Genomic DNA, 25,989 nt, shown 5'->3' with positions numbered 1-25,989 from the left:
TCTGAGGATCCCAGAGAAGCTGGAGGGATCAGACGTTCGTAAGTTTGTTGTAGAATTGTTGACAGGGGCCTTCCCCCAGCTCACGACTTGGGACTGGTCCCGGGAAATACAACGGGCACACCGGTTCCCGTTTTCCATGAGAAAGCCCCGTCAAGGCGAAGAGAACCTCCCAAGGGCGATATTGGTTTGTTTTAACAATTTCTTGGCTCGGGAAGACATCTACACCCTGGCAAGACCTGACCGGAAGGTCATGGCTAAGGACTGCAACTTCTTTGTAAGGCCAGACTTTTGCCAGGCTACGGTCTCTAAGCGGTGGCAGCTACGGCAACTTATACCGGACTTTCAAAAGAAGGGAGAGGTTGTGTATTTACAGAACCCGGCAAAATTAAAAGTCACTATTAAGGGGCAAAGGAAGTTTTTTTGGTCAGAGGTCTAGGCCAAGGAGTATTTGGCAGCTATATAGAGGGCGGAGGCTCATAAGATGATATTGTGACGATATTTTGTTTGGACAAATGGTTTGATCTGGATGCCGGGGGTTTGGGGAGCCCAGTTGTAGCTTAGCGGGGGGAGGGGTGGGGGGGGGGTTGGAATATACCGATTGGTATGTTTTTTTTGCCTTGTCCAGTGCTTTGTCTAGTGCTTTCTTCTGAAATGGTGCTCTACATTGGTTTTGTTTAATTTAAGGTCTTAAGGGATAGGGTGGGGGGACACGGCTCTCCATTACACAGGGACTAACGGTCCTTGGGCCTCATATGATGGGAAGGCAGGGTGGGGAGAGCTGAACGGTAGGGGGGATATGAGGGGGCAAGAGGGTTCTGGTGGTGGGGGGTGAAAATGGCAGCAGCAGGCAGTAAGAAAATATTGCGGGCAGTGAAAGGGAGAAAGCAAGGACACAACGAAGAAAGTGAAAAAATGTATTCCAAAGTATATATTTTATTAATCAATGCTCCATTAAGGATGTCATTCATTCTATGAGCACTAATCCGAATATTGAAATGCATTACAATTTTACGTTCATGAAAGCTTTAATAACTTTTGCATACTTAAAGAGACACGCACAAAACAATTTGCAATTGTTCACTTTTCCATGATATGGCCTGGAGCTTATAAAATCACTTCTGGGTGCCTATATAGGCATTCTCCTTTATGTGCTCTGTTGTTTAATAAGCCCATCTACAACAGCAATGGAACAAGGTTGAGTCTGAAAAGTATTCCTCATCATGCAGATTTTGGAGCTTATGAGTTTTAACATAAACTAACATCTTTTTTCTTTATTGTAGGACTCCCAGCACCTGAACTCAGGGTACAACTTACAAAGTAGGTCATTATTGATTATAGCTCAGATAATATGTTTTGCCTGCCTAACATCATTTGTACATGAGAACAACTAATTATAGCTTGTAAAATTCTGCAAAATATTAATTGCATGTTCTACACCATGGCATGGCATGATCAGAGCATAATTAGAAAGGTCTGGCAGATTAGGCATATTTTAATAGATCACAGTCTTTTGATAGTTGATACTGTTTTTTTCTAGAACGATGTGATGCTACAAGCAAGCTAATAACAAAGCCAGCGCCACAAAAATCGTAAGTTGATTTTCTGTTAATGTTATCTTAGGTGAAACATTAATTTTACAACTGAAAAACAAATGCATGCCAAAATAAGAGCTTTTTTAAAATGCAACATACCTGTACATTGTTGTAAAATTGGGTGATTTAGCTGAATAATATGATCTGTCTACGTGCTGTAGGAACATAGCCTCAATTTACTCGCAGAGCAGGTACAGAAAGATCCCTATTTTGATATTACTGTAGTCACCATTTTTGTTTTCACTTTAAAATTGCCAGATGTCTTATTTATCACTTGCTGTGATTTCATCACATTTTGGAGTTCAGTTGATAGGCACAATCAAGGATAACTTGGAATTGTGCACCTGACGAAGAAAAGGTTCTTTTTTTTATTTGACTTGGTATTAATTGTGGCAGATCAGATATGTACATGTAGGGTTCCACTGGTGAGGGGCTATAAGTGGCCTATCATAAAATGAGTTTTCTTCTTACAGCAAGGAAAATAAGAGCTGAGGAATACTACTACCACTACGCTGTGGTGTGTGTGGAATATTAGGTTTGATTAATTTTCAATATACTATGCACCCCAGGGGCCACTTCAAGGTACAGAATACAACTATTCATCCACTACCTAATCTAATGGAATAACTGGTCATATTCCTTACTAATCAGATCTGTTCTCTGGATTTCCATTAGTTGTACAGATTCCTTTATTTCTTAGACATTGAGCATCCCGGAATTTGGCTCCATGGAAGTGTACCTCCTGCCCTATTGAAAGGCTTTGGTAGATCAAACTTATGTTATCTTTTGAACTTTAGGGACTTCTTTAATGAATCAGGATATAGTCTTTCAGCTAGGATGCTAGACAATCATATCACAACAGCTCTACATTGAATCAGATGATGTATTAGCAACAGCCTATCAGCAGTGACTCTCTTAAGTAGGTACCAATGATACAAGCACTGGTGGTGGACATAAATATGAAGAAGACGTTCACAAATTGTGCTGTGTATTTTGATGAAGCCCTAGTTACAGTCAATTCAGCAACACAGATAGTCCAGAATATGGCAAAGGGACAATAGATTTAATATTTAAGTGCATATATGGACGATGCAATTTGGAGTAAAATCAACAATATAGCATTAGAACATTCTAGATAACTTTTATTTTAACTAAATATGGATGAAACAAATGATGTGAAGAAAGAAATATATAATTAAGAGCAACAAATAATTGTGAAACTGACTTCTGTTGAAAGCAACACTTTTATCTGCTTTAATACACATTGTCAGATCAATATTTGAACCTCCAGGCCCTTCACATTCCTTTTTAATTGAGATTGGACGAAGAGTATATTTTCCCATATATATTGTCCTTTAAATTCAAATAAATGTAAATACAACGCATAGAACTTCATTACTAAGTATAGCATAAATGTAGATTTTAAATTGACCAAAATCTATTCTACCCCTAATTTATTTCACTTCGGTTTCTCCTCCAAAATGATATTGCAATCTCTATATAGAAGATTCTAGTACAAGCTAAACAAATTATTCTATGAAAATGCGATTCATCCAGGAACCTTTGTGAAGTTGAATGGAATGCCGACCTAACAAAGCAAGCCGGACCAGAAATATTTATGTACAGATTCAGGGAGGATCAACATGCATTTAAATTCTTTTTTCCCAGTTATATCGTTATTTATGTTTCCATCAATACAGCAATTTATTCTTGCTTATTTGAAGATTTCTAAGTTTATATTACTTCAAATCTGTGAGTTATGTTTTCATATACTCAGCATCATTTTGTGTAATTTATATGTTTGCGAGGGACTCTCTAACTTCCTCAATTCCTGTTGGGGTTTAGGCATTACCATCATATCATATAATACTCTATGGTTTGAAAAGTTATGTATTGCTTTTTACAGACATGTGCAAAGTTCACTTAGTTTGCTTTTGTTTAAATATGTTCCATTCTGGAAAAAGAATGCATAATTTCATGTAATTACACAAAATTCAAAATAAGCCTTTGACCTGCATTTTAGAGTGAAATGCACCCTCTCTATCACTTTGGATGTGAAGATACTTTTCACACTTTGGTCAAGTGCATTTGCTGCAAATTACTGTGAAAGCATGTAGTTATGCAAAATGGTGTTATAGCATACGTTTGTGAATTTATTAAAAATTATGCTAATAAAGCGGGTGTAATGAATACTACGTTACCAATGTGTTTATCATATGTATAAATTGATGCACGCATATAAGTTCCAGTGTTTTGTTTCTTTATCATTTTTTACTATTTACCTTAGTTTTCGGTAACCTTTTGAGTGGTACACACAGGGCGGGACCCTGTGTAGTCCTGAAGAAGAGCTCTGGGGAGGCTCAAAACATGTTGTCATATACTAGGGACCCCTAACTCATTACAGCTAGGTTTCTCCCAGTATCTCACCCCAGTTTTTAGACATACCAACTAAGAGCTAAAATAAAATTATTGCGCCCACTAGTTAGGTATTTTTAACTCACCTCTCCCACTCCACAACACCACTACACTACACATAGTTCTCACGAAAGTGCTCCTACATAACTTCGCAAGTCGCAGCATGCCTCAATCCGCAGCGGATTGAGATGGCTCCTATGATGAAGCATGTCACTAAGGGAAAACCCTGGTGAGTGAGGGGACTTAAGAAATACATTTTTCTTTCCTGTCTCCTGATTTTCTGGCTCAGATTGAGCAAAAATCATAACCCCTTTTTTGCTAGGTTCTTTATCCAACATCTCGGATTTTGTAGGTCTACTATTGTATTAGGAGTGTGGACCTACCTCCCCCTGTTTTCTGACTTTCGAATGGAAATTTGGCCTTGTTGGTTGTCCACTAACGGAGAATTGATACCTGAGAAAATAACAAAGCTCTTGGTCAACAGGATGTGCATGTGTACAATGCAAATGCCTCTGAATTTTAGGTATGGCATTACTGGAAACCAGTGAGGTTTATGCTTGCCCAAATTAAGGAATTGCGAAGGTTCATGCAAATTATGTGTGCCACTGTGGTCAAGTTCTATTTTTCCTTTTGCTCAGCATAACTTACTTTTACAGAGGGAATATGAACCTCTGCTTATGATATCAACACCACATATTACAGAGAACATTTTTCTCATTTGCTGTATGACATTAGCCTTTCAAAAGTGTGAAATCCTCATTGCAACATTTGGACAAGACAGTGCATGTTCTTTGAGCTTCATGTACAGTTTGACACCAGATGAGTGACACATTTTTATGCACCCAGGAGATTTTGGAATGTAGGTAAGTGCCCACTGGACCATCTAGACTCTCCCTGTGTAGGCTGCAGACAAGACCTACTCCTAGGGATTGAAGGAGGGAGTATATTTTGCCTATGAAAGCAAGGCTGGATGTTCTCTCATGCAAAGCCAGGCAGTGCTTATAATCAATGTGCCAGGGAACCCTAGCATCTAGCCCTGGTGGGGTTGCTTTGGGGCCTTCAACTCCAAGATGTATGGAACATAAGGCGCCCTCTCCAACCAGACCAAGGCCATGTTCAGTTCTCAAAATATCCCTACAGTCTGTGAAGTCCCATGGGCTCCATACCGTCTCCTGTCATGTTCAACCTATTCATGGAGCCACTTGGTGCTCTACTCACAGATAACAAGATCAAGATTCACTAATATGCTTATGATACACAAATCTTCTTGAAAGTCACTGCCTGCACATCATCCTCACTTGGATGCCCAGTGTCTACCTGAAGCTCACACCTACCATTCCTGTTAATTGGCAAGACTAATAATCAGGAGTTAGAACTGGGATTTCTGGTTGGCTAAGGCTTGCGCCAAAGCCAGGCAGAAACCACCACTCTAGTCAGGGCAAGGGAGTTACACGCCAAAGATAACCCATGCTCACCCCCTTGGTAGCATGGCACGAGCAGTCAGGCTTATCCCGGAGGAAATGTGTAAAGCATTTGCGCGTGCACACAGCAACATCATCACAGGAACTCCACACAAGGTTATATAAAAATGGCCTTTGTATTCTCAAAACACATCAGATAGTAATCACACAATATACATTGTGCCAACTGGCACGGGCAATATTCACAAGGGATTATTTACACAGGACAGGGCCACGTGGGCCTCTGTCTTTTAAGGTCAACACTTAGCCGAAATTGGTAAAAGTAAAAATAGATCATAAACCTACAACCAGTAACCACTGGTAATCACTGTACTCCACCTCAACCTGTAACATAACTTTACATTATGCACAGTCACCTCAGGTGCGAATTACCTCCTGCGCCAACCTCACCAGCATAAACACATCATGCAATCTCTCACTAGTCTAAACACATTAGACCCTACCTCCTAAGTATAACTCACATTAGGGGCGTAAATCACAGAGTGAAACATCATCTCACTAGCATAACCACATGAAATGCAAAATAACCTCATAATCATAAACCAAATGTAGAGGTATCAAACACAGGGTGCGTAACACATACTAAACGCATTACATTTCCTAGCACCACCTTTAGAGCACATAATTACATTAGTGTCTTACACCCTATCCACATACCAGTCCCGCTGGCCAACTGGCCATCCAAGAAGGGGCTCAAATGCCCTGTGTACAGAATGTCAGGGCGTGCTGACAAGGCAGCGAAAGTCAGGATTGCGTTACTGCGCAAAAACCTAAACGTTGCAGCTGCCCACTACTTGCTGGGCAGCTGAGAACAATGAACTGGGGCCTAAACGATGCAGCTGGCAGTAAGTGCTGAGCATCTGTAGAAGGCCAAGTAGGGGCGAAGGAGTGCGTCCCACTCCTGAGTCCAAAAGAACATGTCCTCTAAGAAAAGCACCTAAACGGTGCAGCTGCCCACTACTTGCTCGGCAGCTGTGAATGCAAAACCGCGGCCCTCACTGACCCTTTAGAACAAAAACTGCACTCAAATGTTGGAGCTCTCTAGGCTCTGAAAACAAATGTGCCCGGGGATGGAGCCACACTGGGCTCTAACAATACACATGCCCCTTGAGGGAGCCATCTGGCTCTCAAAACAACTGGGGCCCTCAGAGGCAAGAACAAGGGCCCCTCTGGCCCTCGGGACCCCCACTGGGGCCTTTTAGATAAACAGGGCCTCGTTGGAGCCCTCGGGCTAGGGATAATGAGGCAAAAGTGTGGGCACAAACATGGGACCCTCTGGAACCCTTTAACAAATAAATGGCACCCTGGAGCACACGGGCTCCTAGAACACTCTGTGCCCAAAATAGAAGAACTTGCCCTCTTGTTGGAGCCACTAATGGGCTTGGTAAAAAAAAACATTGGGGCGGCCCTCTGCCATCCAGGCCGCCCTAAATGCACCCATGTCACTGTGTAGTGCACTGGCGCCAACACACGCCCTTACGGAGCCACCCAGCCTGTTTCACTCACCAGGCCAACTGCTTCTCCTTTGGAGGGGGCTCCTCCAGGCGGCAGTGTGTGAGGGGCTCTGCTTTACCCGGCTCCCCATCTCAGGACCGGGGCTCAGTGTGGAGCCAACGAGGCTCCCGGCGGCAGTCTCCTCACTTCTCCCGTGGTGGGGGGCAGGCACTGGCAATGTGCCTCCGCCATCGAGCTGCACCAGGTGGCGCCTGCGGGGCTCTCCCTTAACCATGGGGGCCCCGCACCGGCAGTGCCATACCTCGTCTCGTGGGCAGCTCCTCTTCCTCTTCCGGCGGCGGGCACGAGACTTCCTTTTTTAAACCGGAAGTCCCGCCCGCCGTCAGGCACTACGGTGCCTGACTTCCTGTGTGCCCGCGGCTGCGGCGGTGATTCTCGGGGCACAGCGAGGGGTAGACTCCCTCGATCATTCAAAAATGCACAGCGGGGTGACACCCGCCAAAAGAGCTCTACATAAGCGGGGTGGGCACCCATAGGTAATTTACAATAGCCCCAAGACGGAGGGTGGGCACCTGCGCACCACAAATACCAAAATAAGTGGGGTGGGCACCCTCAAGGAACACAAGGAGGGGGATCCCCAGGCAGGGGGAATCCCTCTCAAAAGGGCTGCAGCACCGCGCTGCTCAGCCCCCAGGGTCTCCCTCACTGATTTAAAGAAAGCAAAGCACTCCCCTGACGCTGGCTAGGCTGTAACAAGCCTTGGCAAAATCAGCTTTAAGCAAAGGGTCCCCAATAAGTGCTCCAGAGCATCCATGGGTTGGGCAGGGCCCAGGGAGGCAAGCCTTCCCCTGGGCTCCAGCAGCAGCACGGCCCTGGTAGATTCGAGTTGGAAACAAGAACAAAATCATGGGGTCACAGCCCCTCTTTTATACACCAAATCCTTGGTCTCCAAGGGTACAGGCAAGGGACAAACCAGATGCAACTGGTTCTTGAGCACTTTGTTTTGCTCAGCCCCTCTGCCTATTCACGGGGTGGGTCAGGGACATCAGACACACCACAGGGGGTGGAGCCAGCATTGTGGAGGGAAGGCCCAGCCCTATTCAGGTCCCAGGTGCACTCCTCCCTCCCATCAACATGCAGATCTCTCCATTCACCACTGGGCAGACCCATCCTGACTCCTGGAGCCAGGCACACCAGCCAGCTCCAGCCAATAACAAGCCAGACAGTCAATTCACATTCACTGCACAGACATGCCATCTTCTAAAAGTGATACTTCCACACTAGACACAATAGATCTGAACACATCATCGCGCAGCATTTAATCTCACGAGTTCACACATACCAAACTCGACCCTGCACTTCCCACACATCAGGAACTACCATGGACACACATATCACCATGCATTCCTATGGGAGGGCAGGCCACTCTCACCACACATACACAGAGAGTGCACGCACTTTACACTGGACCAAAGTGAAAAAGTGCGCAGAGGCCTAAAATCACCAACACCAGGTTACAGAAACAGGCTAGGCAAATGCAAAAATTGTTGGGGTGAACCTGCTAAAAGGGCCAAGTCCAACAGCAGGATACAGCATAAACCTGTCTCAATACCAAGAACCTTGATGTTTTTGAATCACAACTTTCACTGAATGCAAAGTTGATCACTATGGTCACCTACCTCACCCTCAATGAAGAGACTGTCAAAAAACAAAGACGGCCTGTTACGACTATCTCTGTGAAAGAAACTCAAACCATTTTTTCCAGAAAGTGACTTCAGAACAGCTGTTCACCTGATTGATAGAAATGTCATGGCCTCCCAGACTCCACACTGCTGTAGCCCGTCTCATCCAGAGACTGAAGAAATATGAACACCTCATATCCATCCTGATGGAGCCCCAGTGACAACCTTTGCTGACCCATACTATCTTCTTCACCAGCTGCATCATTTACAAACCTAACATGACCAACACGTGTGCTTATTTTGAAGTCCAACTAACCATCCCTGGGGGATCTGGGAACACTCACAGCCAGGACACCATTATACTACAGACTAAGACGTTTAAAAAAAGACAGCAGGGCTTTTCCGTCTATGCCCCCATGATTTCAAACAATATCCCCACATCCATCAGGACAGCCTCAACACTGTTCAAATTTAGGAAGTAGTCGAAGACTCACCTCTTTTAAGAACACTGCATCGGAAGGCAGTAACCATCCACAACCAAGTTTCCTCTCTCCTTTCCTCTGACGCATTGCCTTTATGCTTGTGTCTGACCATATACCGTGTTCTGCTGCATTTTTGCTAAGTGAATGCTATAGAAATCCCATTTACATACATACATTCATAAATACATGCATACATATGCCTGGCACAAATTATTGAGAGGCAACCAAAACATAATATATGACCAGAGGTAAAGCTTTGATATGATTTCTTTGAGTACATGAAGTGAAATGAGGAATAGTTATATTCATTAATACAGTTATTTACAAGATTCTCAAAATGTGTTTTTGTCAAAACCAAAGAAAAAACCCTTTTAGATTAAACAACAGAATAATACATTGCTGCCTTTCTGCAGTGAAGTCCTAGTCCAACATTATTTACAAATGCATATCAAATTGTAATGGCAGCATAAAAGTGAAAATGTTAAATGAAAAGTGTGATAAAATAATTCTTAGTTGACTGATTGGTTCACACTACACTATGTAGGCCTCGCACTATGGATACATATGTACGGATACAGAAGTCTGTCATGTTTGACTTTATGGCCTATATGAATAGTCTGTATTTTGCATCTTAGCTGGATGACAGTATTTCAAGAATTTAGAATGGTTTATCCATTGATATTCATGTAATACTCCAATATTTTAAGTAGTACTGGGAGATTAGACCAAGGAAATATTATCTAAACGTATTAAAACATTCATAACAAACACACGTTTGTCTGGCATAAAGCTTCTGTCATATTGGTCTTAAATTGCTTTCACCAATTTTTTGCTAATAGTCTGTCCAGACATGGGTGTCTAAGTCAGTCATGCAAGGTGATCTTTTGACAACTTGTTAGGAGACACATACCTTGGGTCAAAAGGTTGTTGTGTTGCCTGCCGTATTTGTTGCAATAATCTGCCAAACGTTCATAGAGTTTTCAAAAGATTCGTCAATTTAGGTAGGTAGAGGATACATCATGAACGTAGCACACCATTTACAGATTACCTTCATGAATATGAATACCCATTACTATGGTCACATCTCAATAATGTACAATCCCAAGATGGTGAAACTAATTGGACCTTGTAAACTCTCTCAATACAGGCAGTCTTCGGCCAGGCCATGCATCCAGCATCCCTAAGTAACTACAAAGCACTCTCTGAGGAAGTGTTTTGTAACATCTACCCCTAGCACATTTCACTTTTTATTTGGTCCATGGACTTCTGCTGAGGTTTTTTTCACCCATCAACACTTTTTTGTGGGAAACATCCGTTACAACGCGGTACCGTTACAACGCAGGATTTACAACGAAAGTTGTTACAACGACTTTCGCTGGAGGCGCTCTAGGATAGGGATAGTTTAATTTACTATCCAACACCTTCCCTACTATCCACGGGGACTGGAGTTGGAATAGTGAATTAAACTATTCACTATTCAGCGCCCCCCAACGCAAGTCGTTCTAACGACTTGTGTTGTTAAACCTGCGTCGTAAAGGTACGCGTTGTAACGGTACGCGTTGTACCGTCATACATCCCATTTTTGTACACCCTAAGCATAAACGGTCTCCAAAAATGTCCATATTGGTTTTTGTAGCTAAACATGGCTCTGCAGACAACACAACAAAAAACAAGTAAAACAAGTGTTTTCCACAATTTAAATGTTTTCTGACAAGGAACTTGAGGACTCACTGTGAGTCTGCAAAGTTATTGATAGCTCAAAACCGCTACAGGAAAATAGTTAAGATTAGACCCTAACATCTTTGCAGTTTTTCCCTTCTTTATGGAAAATTCTATACCAAAACACAACAAGCACACAGCAAGCTTGCCCCAGTGCTGCCAAATGGTACACAGTTTCATGTCTTCTTACACGAGGCACAATCGCAGTGAGCCGGAAACCACTGCACAAATGGGTTCCCTTCTCAGGTATGAACACTGTACACAGCTGCACTACAAGATGAAACATCCTCAGGACTTGGGAGGTGGTGTTAAAGGAGTTCCTTATTGCTGTGACGGCGTATTGGGTCTAAAGTCCCACTCACCTTGGCCATGCATCCTCACCGTGGCCACACTCCTTCCTTCCTGTACGCTTACATGGTGACAAGTATTCTCAGGTTGGCAGGTCTGACACATAAAGTCATTGACTCTTACCTGAGTCCATGCTTTGTTTGATGTTGATTGGTCCAGACCTGCTTATGAAAAATAAGGCAGGAATATTGACCCTTTATAACTTTTGCTCCTCATGGCCAATATGCTACAAACGTCCTAACGCTCAAAAAATGCATTTTGAGTACTGTAAATATTCACCATATGAGGCAAACTTTATTAGCAAAACAAGAAATAATTTTCCTATGGAATAGCAAATTCAAAAATTGCCTCAGAGGCATCAACGTCCCCTCTGTGACATACACACCCCAGCCATCACGCACAGGGCAAACACGGGATACAGACACTCACACACACATTGTGTGTAAATGCAATACTGTTTCCTGAAAATACATGCAGTTAAATTGTTTCCCATACTTGATGTAGCTGCTCTTTGAAAAGTTTGAGCAACATTCCATTTGGTACAAATTACATTTCCGTGGAAGCAAGAGATTTGGAATCGCAGTTCTTGTAAATTCACGCCATTATCACTGTTCCATTCTGTAACATTTTATTTTGTGATGGAAGAAGAACTGAAACGACCTTTAGCACCGGATTAAAATACCATATTGTTGCCACGGCAACAGTACATTGAACATTAGATCTTGACAGAATAGCGAAGGAACTTGAAACGGCGCGCCTGCACTGAACTGAGGGAAGGTTGCTTACAGATGGCCGCGGCAGCGCGGAGTCACAATGATCTGGCGTCTCCAATACATAATAATGAAGCAGAGCAAAGATGATATCTTTGTGCTCGAGATATTTGTTTCTCAAAAAATGTGTGGGGTTTAAAAGTAAAAAGAGAGCTGTCAGCCCGACATTTGATCCAGTCGTAACTCAGATGAAGAAATCAAAAGAATGGCTGGTTATAAATATGGCAACAGACCAAACAAACTCTCCCAGCCGGTTTCTGAGGAGGCCCGTCAAAGGGCTCGATCCCTTGAAAGCCAGGGCCAAGCCTCGGGTTATCTTTGACTGGCTTTGAGGTTCACGGGCCAGGCGCCGCGAGTGATGCGCTTTTATCGGGTTATCGGTGCGTTTATCTGCTCGGCAGCTCCGCAGTGAGGAGCACGATCGAGGCCGAGAGTGCGAGAGGGTTTTCACAACTCAATATGATCTTTAATCTTTGTTCAGCCACAAGACTCTGAGTGATTGGAGTCTAATCATTGTTTTTAGTTCTGTGTACAGGTAGCTTTTGCTGTTTGTCGTCGAAGATCCATTGTCTACAATTCAGCATTTGGTGCAGGGTTTGTGTCAACCCCTTGACCATCCTTGGAGTTAGTCTCAATGTTGTGTTCTTTATTTGATTGCTAAACTGCCTATACTTGTGTTCGTCCCAGCCCCTAGAGAATTACCGATAACCGATGTACATTGATTCTGACTGGATGAGCTGTATCCTTCCACTCCTTCCACTATTGTCTGGAGGGGACTATTTTCATAGTTTCCATTCAGCACGTCATGAGAGTGCATCTTCTTTTCTTGTTCCCTCACTCGTCTGCTTGTTCTTCCTATACCTGCTTCCTGCGCCCTCCACATTTATTCAAATATTATGTTGTTTATTTCCGAGACAACAGCAGCTACAAAGTGCTATATTTTCTTTTTGCACTCCTGCACTCTTTATTTTTCTTTCTACTTTACTTCTTTTAAGTGGCTGTTAGCCATATTGAAACTGTAAAGTAAAAATATCAAAGTGGAAACTTTTCCATGATGACTGCCAGGTTTGTGTGTGCAAGCACGTGCCTCATATGTATGCCAACACACCGAGCGCCACTACGGCACTTTCCATTTACCATTCCAACATGGTCAGCAGCCATTTTAAAATGGTAAACTTAAAATAAAAGACAGATCTCAAAAGCACCAATGCAAACAAATATTGGTAAAGTTAATATGTTGACACCTCCCTTTAAAGCCTGATCTATTTGGTTTGCCAAAGCTTGTTGTTTTCTGTCGTTCAGCAGTTGATGAGGTGTAATTATGGAAGCGAAGAGGATACTCAAAACTATGTTAATAGATTTTCCTACTGTACAAAGATTTACTGCAGTGCAGTATGCAATATCTCTGAGAGAGACTGAACTGTGGTGGGCATCTATTAATTACAAAACTTGCACTATGCGAGGACGATGAAAGTCAATTATATAATCTATTCTAAATTGTTTTACTTGGTTACAAAATTAAGATATCTGTATCTCCGTATATTGACTCTTCTGTATGTGTCCAGTGAGCGATTTATGAAAGGGTGGAATTGATGGAGAGAAGGAGGGAATAAAAAAGGCAGCACATGAAGAAAGGGAAAAGGAAAGTGAAAATGAAAATGAAAATAAGGAAAGGATGGAAAGGAGGGAAAATAGGAGTGGGTGGGAGGAAGAGAGGTAGGAAGAAGGGAGTGCGGAGGAGAGGGAGGGAGGATGAGACGAAAAGAAGGATTGAAGGAAGACAGCCGAAAAGATGGAGGAAGAAAGGAAGAGGTTTACCTTTGAAACCATTTAAGGCTGACTAGATTGGCTGGAATGAAACTTTTGGCAGTCTCATCTGTGGTTAATAAATAAATAAAAGTGGTAGAGGATGAAAAGTGTGAGCTTATGCCTTCCCTAAATCATTGCTGCGGTACTGACTTGAATAACCTGAAAGAATAACCTGTTTCAATCTGCTGTCTGTGGTGGGAAATTTTGACACTAGTATTTTTATTTGTTGTACCTGCATTGAACAGTAGCGGCTGCTACTGACCAGGGGTGGTGGGGCGGAGGGAGAATGATGGAGGGGGTAATAATAAACAAAATTCACACTTACGTCTTTACTGCCACCAAGACTGTGTGACCTACCGGAAAACCACATTAGAGTAAACAGATGACAGAAAGCCTTTTCTCTACATCCTTGCCCAATTCTGAGGGGAGTATCTTTTGCACCCTTGATACTGATTTACTTCCCATAACTGCAAAAAAAATCGCTAAGCATTTCTAAGGTTCAAATGCGTCAGAATATGCACTGTGATAACCAGCACACGTTTGCGCTTGTGAGAATGCGCACACATCTAGAGAATTCCTGCCTCGGAATTCCCACTCCCAAGGAATATTAAGTGAATAAATCCATGTATAAGTGTGAAGCCAGGTTTTCTGAATTGCAAAGGTGGGTTTGTGCTTGCAAATCAAGCTATTTGTCATTGGTAAGTGTTGTACATAAAGGAAGTCCTTGAGTCAGGAATATATTTAAGTTGCTTTATTCAAGATAGTTACAGGTTCAGATGTTAAGATGGTAATTAAGAGACCCCACCAGGAGTGACCTCCCTGTCACTCAGCCTGCCTCCAACTGCCAGTAGGCTCAGGCAAAACCCCCAACATTCTATGATGTCACCAGGTAATCTCACAGTGACATCAAGAGAGCAACAAGGAAATACAAACTCGGGGAAAAGAGACAAAGTCCAGGTACAACATATCTCCTTTCTTTAGGGAAAAGAACAAATTGATACATACTAATATCGTTATTAAATAAGCAAACAAATTACCTGGTGACATCATAGAATGTTGGGGGTTTTGCCTGAGCCTACTGGCAGTTGGAGGCAGGCTGAGTGACAGGGAGGTCACTCCTGGTGGGGTCTCTTAATTACCATCTTAACATCTGGACCTGTAACTATCTTGAATAAAGCAACTTAAATATATTCCTGACTCAAGGACTTCTTTTACCCACAACAGTAAGTCTGGCTTAGTTAGGTGTTCAAACAGTTTTAAGCATTCGGCCCGGTATGTTATGTAGGTTTCACTACCTGACCAGGCCTACGAATGAAAAGGCATACTATATTTCTGGTTTCTCTTTCAAGCAGCAGGATAGCAGAAACACATCTCTCTAGACATTTGTCATTTGAATAGCTGAACAGAAATAAGGGATGCACACCTGTTTCCCTCCCCGGCTGTATTTCTTGGTGAGATCTTGAAGTGAACATTCGAGTTTTGGGCATGCCAACTAGCAAATTATATTGCTGCTACCAAGGCAGCCAGTGATTAGGAAATAAATTAACACCTGAGAAATTAGATAACTTCTGGAATGTTATAAATGCAGGGGGTGAGGCACAGACATAAATAGTGCACCCACTTCCACCAGCATTTAGGAAATTCAATAGCTTTAAAAAAGCTGAAGGGCCAAAGAGGAACAAAAAGCCACAGACTGTGTAAGTTGTAGTTTTGCAACAATGGTTTCTGCCCCTGCAGTACAAATTCAGAACATTCGTAAGTTGCATACTAAAGCAAAGTATTTTTCCCTTACTCTACACATATATCTTCATGATTATATCCCGGACGAAGCATTAAAAAGCCTTCATAACATTTGCTGTACTTCGCTTCAGTACAGGCACTGTCAAAGCGTGTTCTGAAGGTGTCAAAAGCATAACACAAATGAGTTTATAAGTTATTTTGTGACAAAGCACTCCCAACATATTTGCCCCTGGCAACATATATATGCCTTCTTCGCATTTTAATAAACAAGGAAATATCTGGCGCAGAGCACGCCTGGGCAGGGCTACACATCCCACACAGAAGAACAGACAGAGCTAACAAACACGGACAGAACAGGCAAATAGCACAGCAGGCAAGATCCACCTAAGCAGGGCTGCAAATCGCACTCAGAAGAACAGACAGAGCTAACAAACACGGGCAAAACAGGCAAATAGCAGAGCAGGCACGGTCCACCTGAGCAGAGCTGCAAATCGCACACAGAAGAACAGACAGAGCTAACAAACACGGGCAAAACAGGCAAATAGCAGAGCAGCCACGGTCCACCTGAGCTGGGCTGCGCATCACACACAGAAGAACAACAGAGCTAACAAGCACGGACAGAACAGGCATAAAGCGGATCAGGCACAAACCACCTGAGTGGGGCTGCACATCACACACAGAAGAACAGACAGAGCTAACAAGCACAGACAGAACAGGAATAAAGCGGATCAGGCACAAACCACCTGAGTGGGGCTGCACATCACACACAGAAGAACAGACAGAGCTAACAAGCACGGACAGAACAGGAATAAAGCGGATCAGGCACGAACCACCTGAGTGGGGCTGCACATCACACACAGAAGAACAGACAGAGCTAACAAGCACGGACAGAACAGGCATAAAGCGGATCAGGCACGAACCACCTGATTGGGGCTGCACATCACACACAGAAGAAGAGACAGAGCTAACAAACAAGGACTGAACAGGCATAAAGCGGAGCAGGCACGAACCACCTGAGTGGGGCTGCACATCACACACAGAATCTCTAGTAGCACCTGTCGTTGCTTGAAGTGATGGAAACATCGAAATGCTCTTTCTTAACCAGAGAAGAGCTGCAAAGGAAAAAAATAATATTTTATCACATGGCAAGTTGGCAATTATAACTTTGCATTTATTGCTTATATTTGCTATCACGTGTATAAAGATGATTTTTCCCGAGTGTTTTCTGGGATACTCAAGTCTCTCTTCCAAAGCAAGCTCTGCTGCGGCGCATTAACTGTGCACCCTCTCCGGGTGGGAACCCCATGACATGTTCCTCAATGACCTCACTGCCAGTGAACTTGCATCTATAATATGACACGTGTGCATCTGCAAATGCATTTCCTTATCGCACCATGCCCCTTTCCAACTGAGGAATAGATCATTTATCATATCATGAACATTAACTGAGTACCCAGGTAATAGATATTCGAGCAGAAGCCACAAAATGGTCGGCAGTCATTTCTGTAATATCAGAGACATGGAAGCACAAATATTGGGCACAACCACCTTCAGGGATCCTTTGCTAATGAGGACTGGTATCATCATTAGGCTTGCAAGAACTGTGAGTTCATTGGGAACCCAAAACAGAACTGTGAGTTCATTGGGAACCCAAAACAGAACTGTGAGTTAACTGGGAACCACATACAGAACTGTGAGTTAACTGGGAACCAAATACAGAACTGTGAGTTAATTGGGAACCAAAAACAGAATGCACCTATCTGCTTGTTATAAATGTAATCGAATGATATCAATGTTTTGCGCCCTAAAGTGAGCACTTCCGCAAACTGTATAAACAATTCTCCATTGCAGTGCATTATTCATCACAGTTTCTGCCAGTGTTCCTTTACGACACTCTAGAAGAGAGGATACAAGGGAAAGCCATGACTGCATGCTCATTTTGGGCTGGATACAAAACATTTTTTGAGGTTGTAAGATCAGACAATACAATGCGAAAATACATTTAGAATCTCTAAATTCTGATTTGTAGAATAGAAAATTGAATACATTTGTGAACTCTGAAGTCCACTGACAACAAAGGCTAATTCACAAATATGAACATTCTGCTGTCCTAGTATAGGATGGGTGACGTCAACATGGATGTCACCCGAGGAGCAGCAGAAGGCTGCTGACCTATGGGAATGTTGTGAATACCCACTGAGTGATGATTTTATGGCTATTCGCAATCATTCTGAACACCTGCCACACCCATTTTATCTTCTTTCATTTAGTGAAATAATGGTGTTCTAGTGTGAAAAAAGAATGAAAGAGCCCATGTAATCCACATTTTATCAGGAAATACAGAAAAAAAGTTTTCTCCACTTGGAAAATACACACTTGACCATAAATACAGCTGTGAGATTCAGCCTATGGAAAATCTACAGGTTTTAGGAATATGTGTAATAATGAAAGCTTCACTCACTAATGAATACAGTAAGCTTAAGGCTTCCTTGTCAAATGCTCACCTAAAATCCTTTCATACAATATTACCCCTTTCTATTCACCTTTTATTTTGCCACTGTGAGAAATTTGGTTGTTGGTTGAGGGTGGTGTGAGTCCTTCTCAACCAACAGCCACAATGTGAACACAAAAAGTCAGTCTATTACCAGTGCTTAACCCTCTGGTAGCTTCACACAAAAGCAGTCAGGCTTAACTTAAAGGCAACCTGTAAAGTATTAGCTGAAAATACATATTCCCCACATAGAAAAATGTCCTCAATCTCCATGAACTCTTATTTTGTAGTTATTTCTGTCTTTTGCAGTACCTTGGCCTCACGATATCTTCAGTCAGTACACGGAATCTGTTAATGATATGCATGCGTTCTATTTTACTAAGCCTTTCATGCAAATAATGTATTTCTAAGCAGTAAAACTTACTAACCATTTTAAAGTGATCCTACTGTCTTATTACGCCCTAATGAGTCAATACACAAGGGATGTGTTCGCTTGGAAAGGGTTGCTAAATGCTTGAAAACTCAACAACTGAATGGCTTCTTGATTAAATATGTGTGGCACATTAGATAACTTCTCCTTTACAGTGATATTTAGCAAACAGCAATGTCCTCACCTGTTTCCACATCATACAGTGAGATGAGATTTGAATGTCACAGTCTGTGTGGTAAGAAGGGTTCACGTGTGGCTGCTTACATGAAAAATACCCTTCTCCATTCTCACCAGGCACACATATGGGACAAATGGCAGTGCAAGCTGTTTCTACGGTTGCGTAATATCATGACGCCATTGGAGTCTTTGAATGCAGGTCCTCATGAACCATATATTGCACTTGAAATGTAACCCACAACTCTACTCGCAGTCAGTAAATATTTCAAGGCCATTGAGGTTTGACTGGGCAACAGGCTCTTCACTAAAGCTCTGTTTGCTTAATTTTGTAGGCTTTAGAGTCTTTGCATTTCACACTTCCCCATTCCAAGCTATAATTCAGTAGTGTTGCCAAGTCATTTAATAACCAGGGAAAGTACTACTTTTATGGTTCTTTATTTCTAGATAATAGAAGATTCTTTAGTGAAGAAGGCAGATGAATTGTGCTTGTTATCACCATCTGTACAACCAGTGGATCAAGTAAGAGAAAATGATCAATCCCTTCCAAGGTGTATCACTACTGCAGATTGTGAAGGACACATACCAGTCTTGTAGCCAAAACTATTAATTTGACATTGGCAGATTTCCTGCAATCAACATTTCCTTTTGGATGGTTTCATTTTAGAAAACGTCAACATATATTAGGTGTATGGAATTGGGTTATTAATCGAGGTGGTTGAGTACCCACCCCAAGCAATAACCACAACGTTTGTCGCAGGGAACCCTTAAAGTCACTAATTTATTCTTAGGTCAAGCCTCTGCACAGCGGACAGACTTCACTTAGGGGCACTGTGCATGTGTATTTATGCAGCATCAAAACAGTCATAAAGTCAAAACACAACCAAGAACATTTTTCAAACAATTTTGTTAAATAGAGTACATTTATATAAATAAAATGACCCCAAAATGGAAAAATTAATAAGGGATATAGGAGTCGTGATTTTTAAAATAGAAATGTGAAAATAGTGCCACAAAGTGTTAAACACCCATTAAAGTCATCTGGTGGCACTTAACCAGAACCTAAGCCCATGTTAAGGCTGACCATGATAAAGCTTAGGTCGGATACAGAAACCAGGGTCGACCCAGTCGAACGCTTTATCTTCTGACTTAGATGGAAGTAAAAAATACTCAATGGGGCAAAGCAGTAGGCTATAGCTGAAGAGAGCTCCATGCCATTCGATAGCGGCTGAGCGAGGTCTCAGTGCAGCTGATGACTTTTGCGAGAAAGTTCAGAGAGTGAGAAATTTGAATGTCATGCCCATGGATGGTCCCTTTCCAGTCAGATACGTTTGGCACCTTCACGCAATGAAGATGTCTACCTCTGAACTCAGTAATGAGATGGATATCCTCTGAGAAAACTCTGTACTTGTTAAAGGTGACCAAACCAAAAGCATACCAATAAGTTTCTTTCTATAGGGTTAGCCACACATCCTATTTACAGCTTAATTTCCAAGGAAATCCTAATAAGGAAATGAGACTTAACAGTTAGCTTGCTTAATTCCCTCACCTCCTGGTGATAAGAATTTTATCACAGATGATTTTACCAAGTTCCTCCTTTATATATTATAACCAAGGAATAGTAGTAGATGAGTGCACACCAAGAATATCCACCAGAATGGATTTAGTTAACACAGGATTTCAGTTGACCAGCTTGAAATTCACAACATTAGGGAAGGAACAATTATGTTCTGATTTACTTTTTAGGAGGCCTTTGCCTGCTGTATGTCAATCAAATTTAGAGATGGCTGCCAATCCAGTGGTAATCTCTGCACATCGAAAGGAACCGCTGCCACTGCAGTTCCTTACAATCTACACAAAATTTGGTGGATGCCCACTGTCAATGTTGGCAGCCGTACAGAAAACTATTTAAAGTTTTTGTTTTTCAGAAGCAAACATCCAAAGTAAGAGTTTGTTTCTGAAAGAAAACGAGCCCCACACTTTGGGAGCTTTCCCTGAGGGAGTGTGGGGGTGGGGAAGTAATTTTTTTTGTTCCTTACCACTGTTTTTTCCTAGCAGTAACAGACAGGAAAAACGGCATTATATTTGATATTTGATATATTTTGATATTTATGGAATTTTGTAAAGCGCGGCTATCGCTCCGGGAGGAGCATCTTGGCGCTGAGCATGCAGAAGATAGTGGGAACGAGGAAGTAAAGTAGATCATATAGCTGCTAGGACTGAAGTATCAGATTGCTGGAACACCCAGGTTTTCAGAAGTTTCCTGAAATGAGGTTCAGTTTCAGCTTGCTTGAGATTGACAGGTAGGCTGTTCCAGGCTCTGGCAGCCAGGAAGGAAAAGGTTTTTCCCCCCTTGGTTTTTAACTTAAATCTTGGAATTATAACAAGATTGGTTCCTGAGGATCTTAAACAGCGTGAGGGATTGTAGTAAGTGAAACGCTTGGAGAAGTAGAGGGGACCTGTTTTCCTGGTAGCTTTGTATACAGTCAGTAAAAGTTTGAACAAGATTCTTTTGTGGAGTGGTAGCCAATGGAGGACATTGAGGGCTGCTGAGGCAGAGGACCTTCTGGGAAGTTTAAGCACAAGTCTGGCAGCGGCGTGTTGGATGCTTTGAAGTTTTCTAAGGGTGGACTTCTTCACTCCTGCCATCAATCCATTACAATAATCAAGTCGGGAGAGAATTAAAGCAACCACGACTGATTTTCTGGCTGTAATGGGGAGGAAGTCGAAGAATTTCTTCAATGATCTGATAAGACTAAAACAGCATCCAGCAGTGATGCGAACATGATCATCAAAAGAAAGGGATGTATCAAATTGAATGCCAAGGTTGCGTGCCGAAGATACAGCGCTCGGAGGGGCTTCTGAATTTTTAGGCCACCAATCTTTTGGGCAGAAGGATACGTCTTTTCCTAGAGGTATTATTTCGGTCTTTGCGCTGTTGCATCTGAGATGATTTTTATTCAGCCATAAAAAGACCTCTGAGAGGCAATTCTGGAATCTAAGTTCAGCATCAGGACATTTCCTATCAATAGTGACGACCAATTGAGTGTCGTCAGCGTACGATGTGGCGAGGATTCCATGAGATTCGATCACTGCAAGGAGGGGGGCCATGTAGATATTAAAAAAAAGAGGACTGAGTATGGACCCCTGGGGAACTCCTGATGTGATGGATCTCTCGCTGGATTTAAAGGGGCCTAGTGCAATCGTTTGTGATCTGTTGGATAAGAACGAAACTAACCATGCCAGCACAGTGTCTGCCACGCCAATCTCCTGCATTCTATTGATAAGAATGGCGTGCGAGATGGTGTCGAACGCGGCTGTTAGGTCAAGCAGGATGAGTACAACCTGTCTCCCCTCATCCTGCAAGAACTTAATAGAGTCTGATAATTCTATCAAGGCAGTCTCGGTAGAGTGGCCAGGACGGAAGCCTGACTGTTGTGGGTGCAGAACCTGGTTGTTTTCTACATGGGTTTTTAACTCCCCGTACACTAATTGCTCAGCAATTTTACCTAAGGCGGGTAATAACGAGATCGGACGCATATTAGTGAGATCAGTGGGGGATTTGTTCTGCTTCTTCATTAAAGGTTTTGCAATGGCCTTTTTCCAGTCATCAGGTACAATGCCTGAAGTGAAAGATTCATTAATGATGGCATTAATTATGGGGTTTACAGCTTCAATGAGATGATGAAGAATACTAGGGGGGCATGAGTCTGTAGGAGCTCCGGATTTACAGGCAAGAATTGCCTTCTGGGTTTGTTGAAGCGAAATTTGTGGAAAATTGGCCAGGGTGGATAAATTAGTGCCAGCTTCATGGGTAGTAATTGTGGGTTGGGGGAAATCCTTCTGAATATTGGTGATTTTATCTGTGAAAAAGTCAGCAATTTGATTGCATAAAGTTTGGGATGGGGGAATTTCGGGTACTAGGGCTTTAGGATGGGTAAAGGACTTAACAATGGAAAAGATGGTTTGCTGTTTTTGTTGGGCATCCTCTATGGCTTTAGTGAAGTATTCTTTTTTAGCAGCTTTGATGTTGGAGAGATATAATTTCCTCTGCTGTATGTAAAGTAGTCTAGAGGCTTCATCATATGTTTTTCTCCATTTCCTTTCTTGGATTCTGCAAAGGAGATGGTCTTCCGTGAGAGACTGGGTGTACCAAGGAGCATTGGGCTTTCTTTGGCGGCGGTCTGGATGATGGGCGTTTGGACCCAAGTTGTCGGAGACAATTTGGTCAATCCAGATATGGAAATTACGAGAGTCGGACGTTACATCTCCGACTGATATGGGGGCCGGTTTCAATGATTGGGGATCTGACTTAATGCGTTCGATCACTTTCTTCCAATTAATGGAGAAAGAAGGGGGGGAGTACTTGGCGTTGGAGGACGTGGAGGATTTTTCCATTATGGAAAAAGGGATAAAATAATGGTCAGTCCAGATTTGAGGAATCGGGGGGGACGTGGTTAAAGTTGTCAGATTGGAGCAAATACCGTCTAGCCTATGGCCAGCCAGGTGTGTTGGGGAAGAAACAAGTTGGGAGAGACCAAAAATGCTTAGCGACTGTTGGAAACTAATGTTGTGGGGGTCCGTGCAGGATTCCAAATAGAGATTAAGGTCGCCAAGGAGAGTAAAAGTAGGATAATGAGTCATGGATGACCCAAGGGCCTCATCAAGAGAGTCGAGGAAAGGGGTAGCATTACCTGGAGGGCGGTAAATAAGTCCTCCAGAGAAGGAGGTGGAGACATTAATTCTAATCGAAAAACCCAAGCCCTCACTGTCCTTAAGATTATACTGTGCACCCTTAATAGTGCGGATGATGGAATGCCCTTCCTCTAACAGCCTTTATTCCTTTGGGCTGCGGGAGGAAGTTTTCCATTGACAGAACTAACATGGGATCCATCGACTCAACCTTAAGGTTTTCCTGTCTCAAAATGAGGCAGGCAGTCTGAGGGTTTAGAGGGCAGTGTATTCCATCGGTTTTGTGATGGAATACCATCTGCCAAACTCTAACAAGCTCCTGATGTATATATTAATTCAGTTCTGTCTGTAACAAATCAAGAATCCAAATGATAGATCTACTTTCCTTGAATTTGTTTAGGATGTTCATGCGCCAATATCCCAGCTCTGTACGCCATTTTTGTAATACTCTAGCTGCTTAGATTTTAAGCTCTGATGAAGTATGCATTCATCCCCTTACTTCTTGCAAAATTCCAGATGCCACAATTTATTCTTGCTATCTCATGTTTTTGTTTAGATTACCTAATATTGGCATAATTTATTGCTAATCTGCCCAGGTATTTAATTCTACCACACATATTACATTTATAACTCTTCTATTTTGTTATCTTACATGTGAGTGGATCTCTGAACTCTGGGTATACCAGAAATAGATAGGAAGCAATTTGTGTTCAGCTGAGAAATATTAATTTGAGTTAATTAAACTGGATTCTGTTACTATGCCTGGTTCTTCACTATTTTCATGGGTTGCAAGCAATTACAGCTTCCAGGTTGATGGTTAGTTCATAAAATCTGCTATCCTTCAAGAACAATGGACATGACAATCCAAATACTATTGCATTTGCACACACTGTAATACGCAAACCATAGAGTAGAGTTTGCGATCCATTCTGAATCACATTTAAGAGGGATAGTGAAAGGGGGGGCCCTACTTATTGCGAGTTACAATGGTTTTTGCCAAATTTATTAATTTATATATTTGAAAAGTTTTATATAGTGTGAAAGTGACCCGCGCAGGTATCGGAGTGCTTTACAAGTAAATGAAACAACAACATACAGATTTTTAAGCATAGTAAAAGTACATATGGGATAGGAGAACAATAAGCTCAAGAAGCAGAATTCTGATGATATATACCAGAAATCTTTTGCTAAATAGGAGTTTTACTTTTTCTTGAAGCAGGTAGTGGAGGGGGGTCAGTCTTATTTCAGGTGGGGGAGAGTTGCAGATTCTGGAAGCAATGCCAGAGAAAGTTCTGTTGTAGGTTTTCTTCCTTTTGATACATTGTGGCTTTAGCAGTAAGGTACTGGAGCTTTTACAGGATCTTGAGCCTCCAGACAGCTCACGTTTATTGTCAAGATTACTTGGGGTATTGAAATGCAGAGCTCTGTGCATCATACACGCAATTTTTAGTTGAAGTCTTGCTTCATATGGGAGCCAGGTGAGGGATTTCAAGTCAGGTGAGATGTGATTGTACCTTTTTGACCCTGTGATGAGTCTTGCCACAGAGTAAAGTGAGGCCCTTAACAGGGCTGTTTAGATCTAGGCAGGCATGAGCATGTGGCACTTCCATATTCCAGGTCAGGGATCACAGCACAGCAGACTTGAAGTCGTTTTTAGGGAGGAAAGGTTTTAATTTCGGTTGTAGGCACATTTATAGGTTTACTCCTTCAGTGGTGGCACTAATATGCTCCTGCATTTTAAGGTTTTTGTCAAGGATTATTTCTAGTGATCTTGCTGACTCAATGATTTGTGGTGTGCAAATGAATGCTGTTAATTGCTTCATCCTATCATTAGTAGTGGGATTCTGATTGGGTGGGGCAATTAGGAGGAATTCAGTTTTTTGAGTGTTCAGTTTGAGGTGGTTGCATCACAGCCAATTTTGTGTATTTTGAAGAATAGGACTGAGGGATCAGATGTTTTCAGGGAATGAGATTTTCAAGTACGGTTGGATGTCATCCAGTTAGAGATGATGAGGAATGTTGGATGCCCATTGCCTTTCTGTTAGTGGTTCCATGAATAGGTTCAAGATAGTGGGTGAAAGAGAGGAGCCTTGCGGGTCCCCATGTGTGATGGGAGCAGCCATTGAAAGGGGTTGATTTACCTTGACTTTTTGCATTCTGTTCTTAAGAAAAGGAGTGAACCAATTTAAGACAGACTCAAATATTCCCATCCTGTGTTCTAGTAAATCGAGTAAGTAATCATGCTGTACTAAATCAAAGGCCGAAGAGAGGTTCAAGAGGATTAGTAGGCATGATTTGTCTAGATCCAACATCTTTAGAGCATCATCCACTATATGTGTCATGGCCGATTCATTGGTGTGCCCAGAGCGGGAACCATATTGGTGCCAGTCAAAGAGACTGAATTGGCCGATATGGTTACATAGTTGGACATGAACATATTTTTCAAGAACGTTCGCCAGCATTCGGATGTTGGAAATGGGCAAAAATTGTTAAGGTTAATTGGATCAGCCATTGTTTTTTTTTACATGGGGGTGACCTGTCCGGATTTTAGGTAGTCCGGTATTTACCCTGGCATAGTGAAGCATTTACAATCCTAGTCCAAAGTGGGAGTATAGACATTCTGATGTCATTGAAGAGGGCGGAGGGAAGAGGATCACTGAAGTGATTGGAAGGTTTCAAGTCTGTAAGCATTTTGAGAATAGTGTTTTG

General features: G+C 42.3%; 1 protein-coding gene across 1 annotated transcript in view; it reads left to right on the top strand.

Moving 5' to 3' along the window:
* Window positions 1-25,989, top strand: part of AFF2 (ALF transcription elongation factor 2) — a 941,751-nt gene that overhangs the window by 526,088 nt on the left and 389,674 nt on the right. The window contains exons 6-7 of the mRNA XM_086918613.1: window positions 1,281-1,317; window positions 1,538-1,589. Coding sequence (XP_086774739.1) covers window positions 1,281-1,317; window positions 1,538-1,589 — 89 coding nt within the window. The remainder of the gene's footprint in view (window positions 1-1,280; window positions 1,318-1,537; window positions 1,590-25,989) is intronic.

This window comes from Lissotriton vulgaris, chromosome 4_1 (genome assembly GCF_964263255.1).
Source record: "Lissotriton vulgaris chromosome 4_1, aLisVul1.2, whole genome shotgun sequence".
Taxonomy (NCBI): domain Eukaryota; kingdom Metazoa; phylum Chordata; class Amphibia; order Caudata; family Salamandridae; genus Lissotriton; species Lissotriton vulgaris.
The sequence above is the reverse complement of the archived record's forward strand: the minus strand, read 5'-3'. Positions and strand labels throughout refer to the sequence as shown.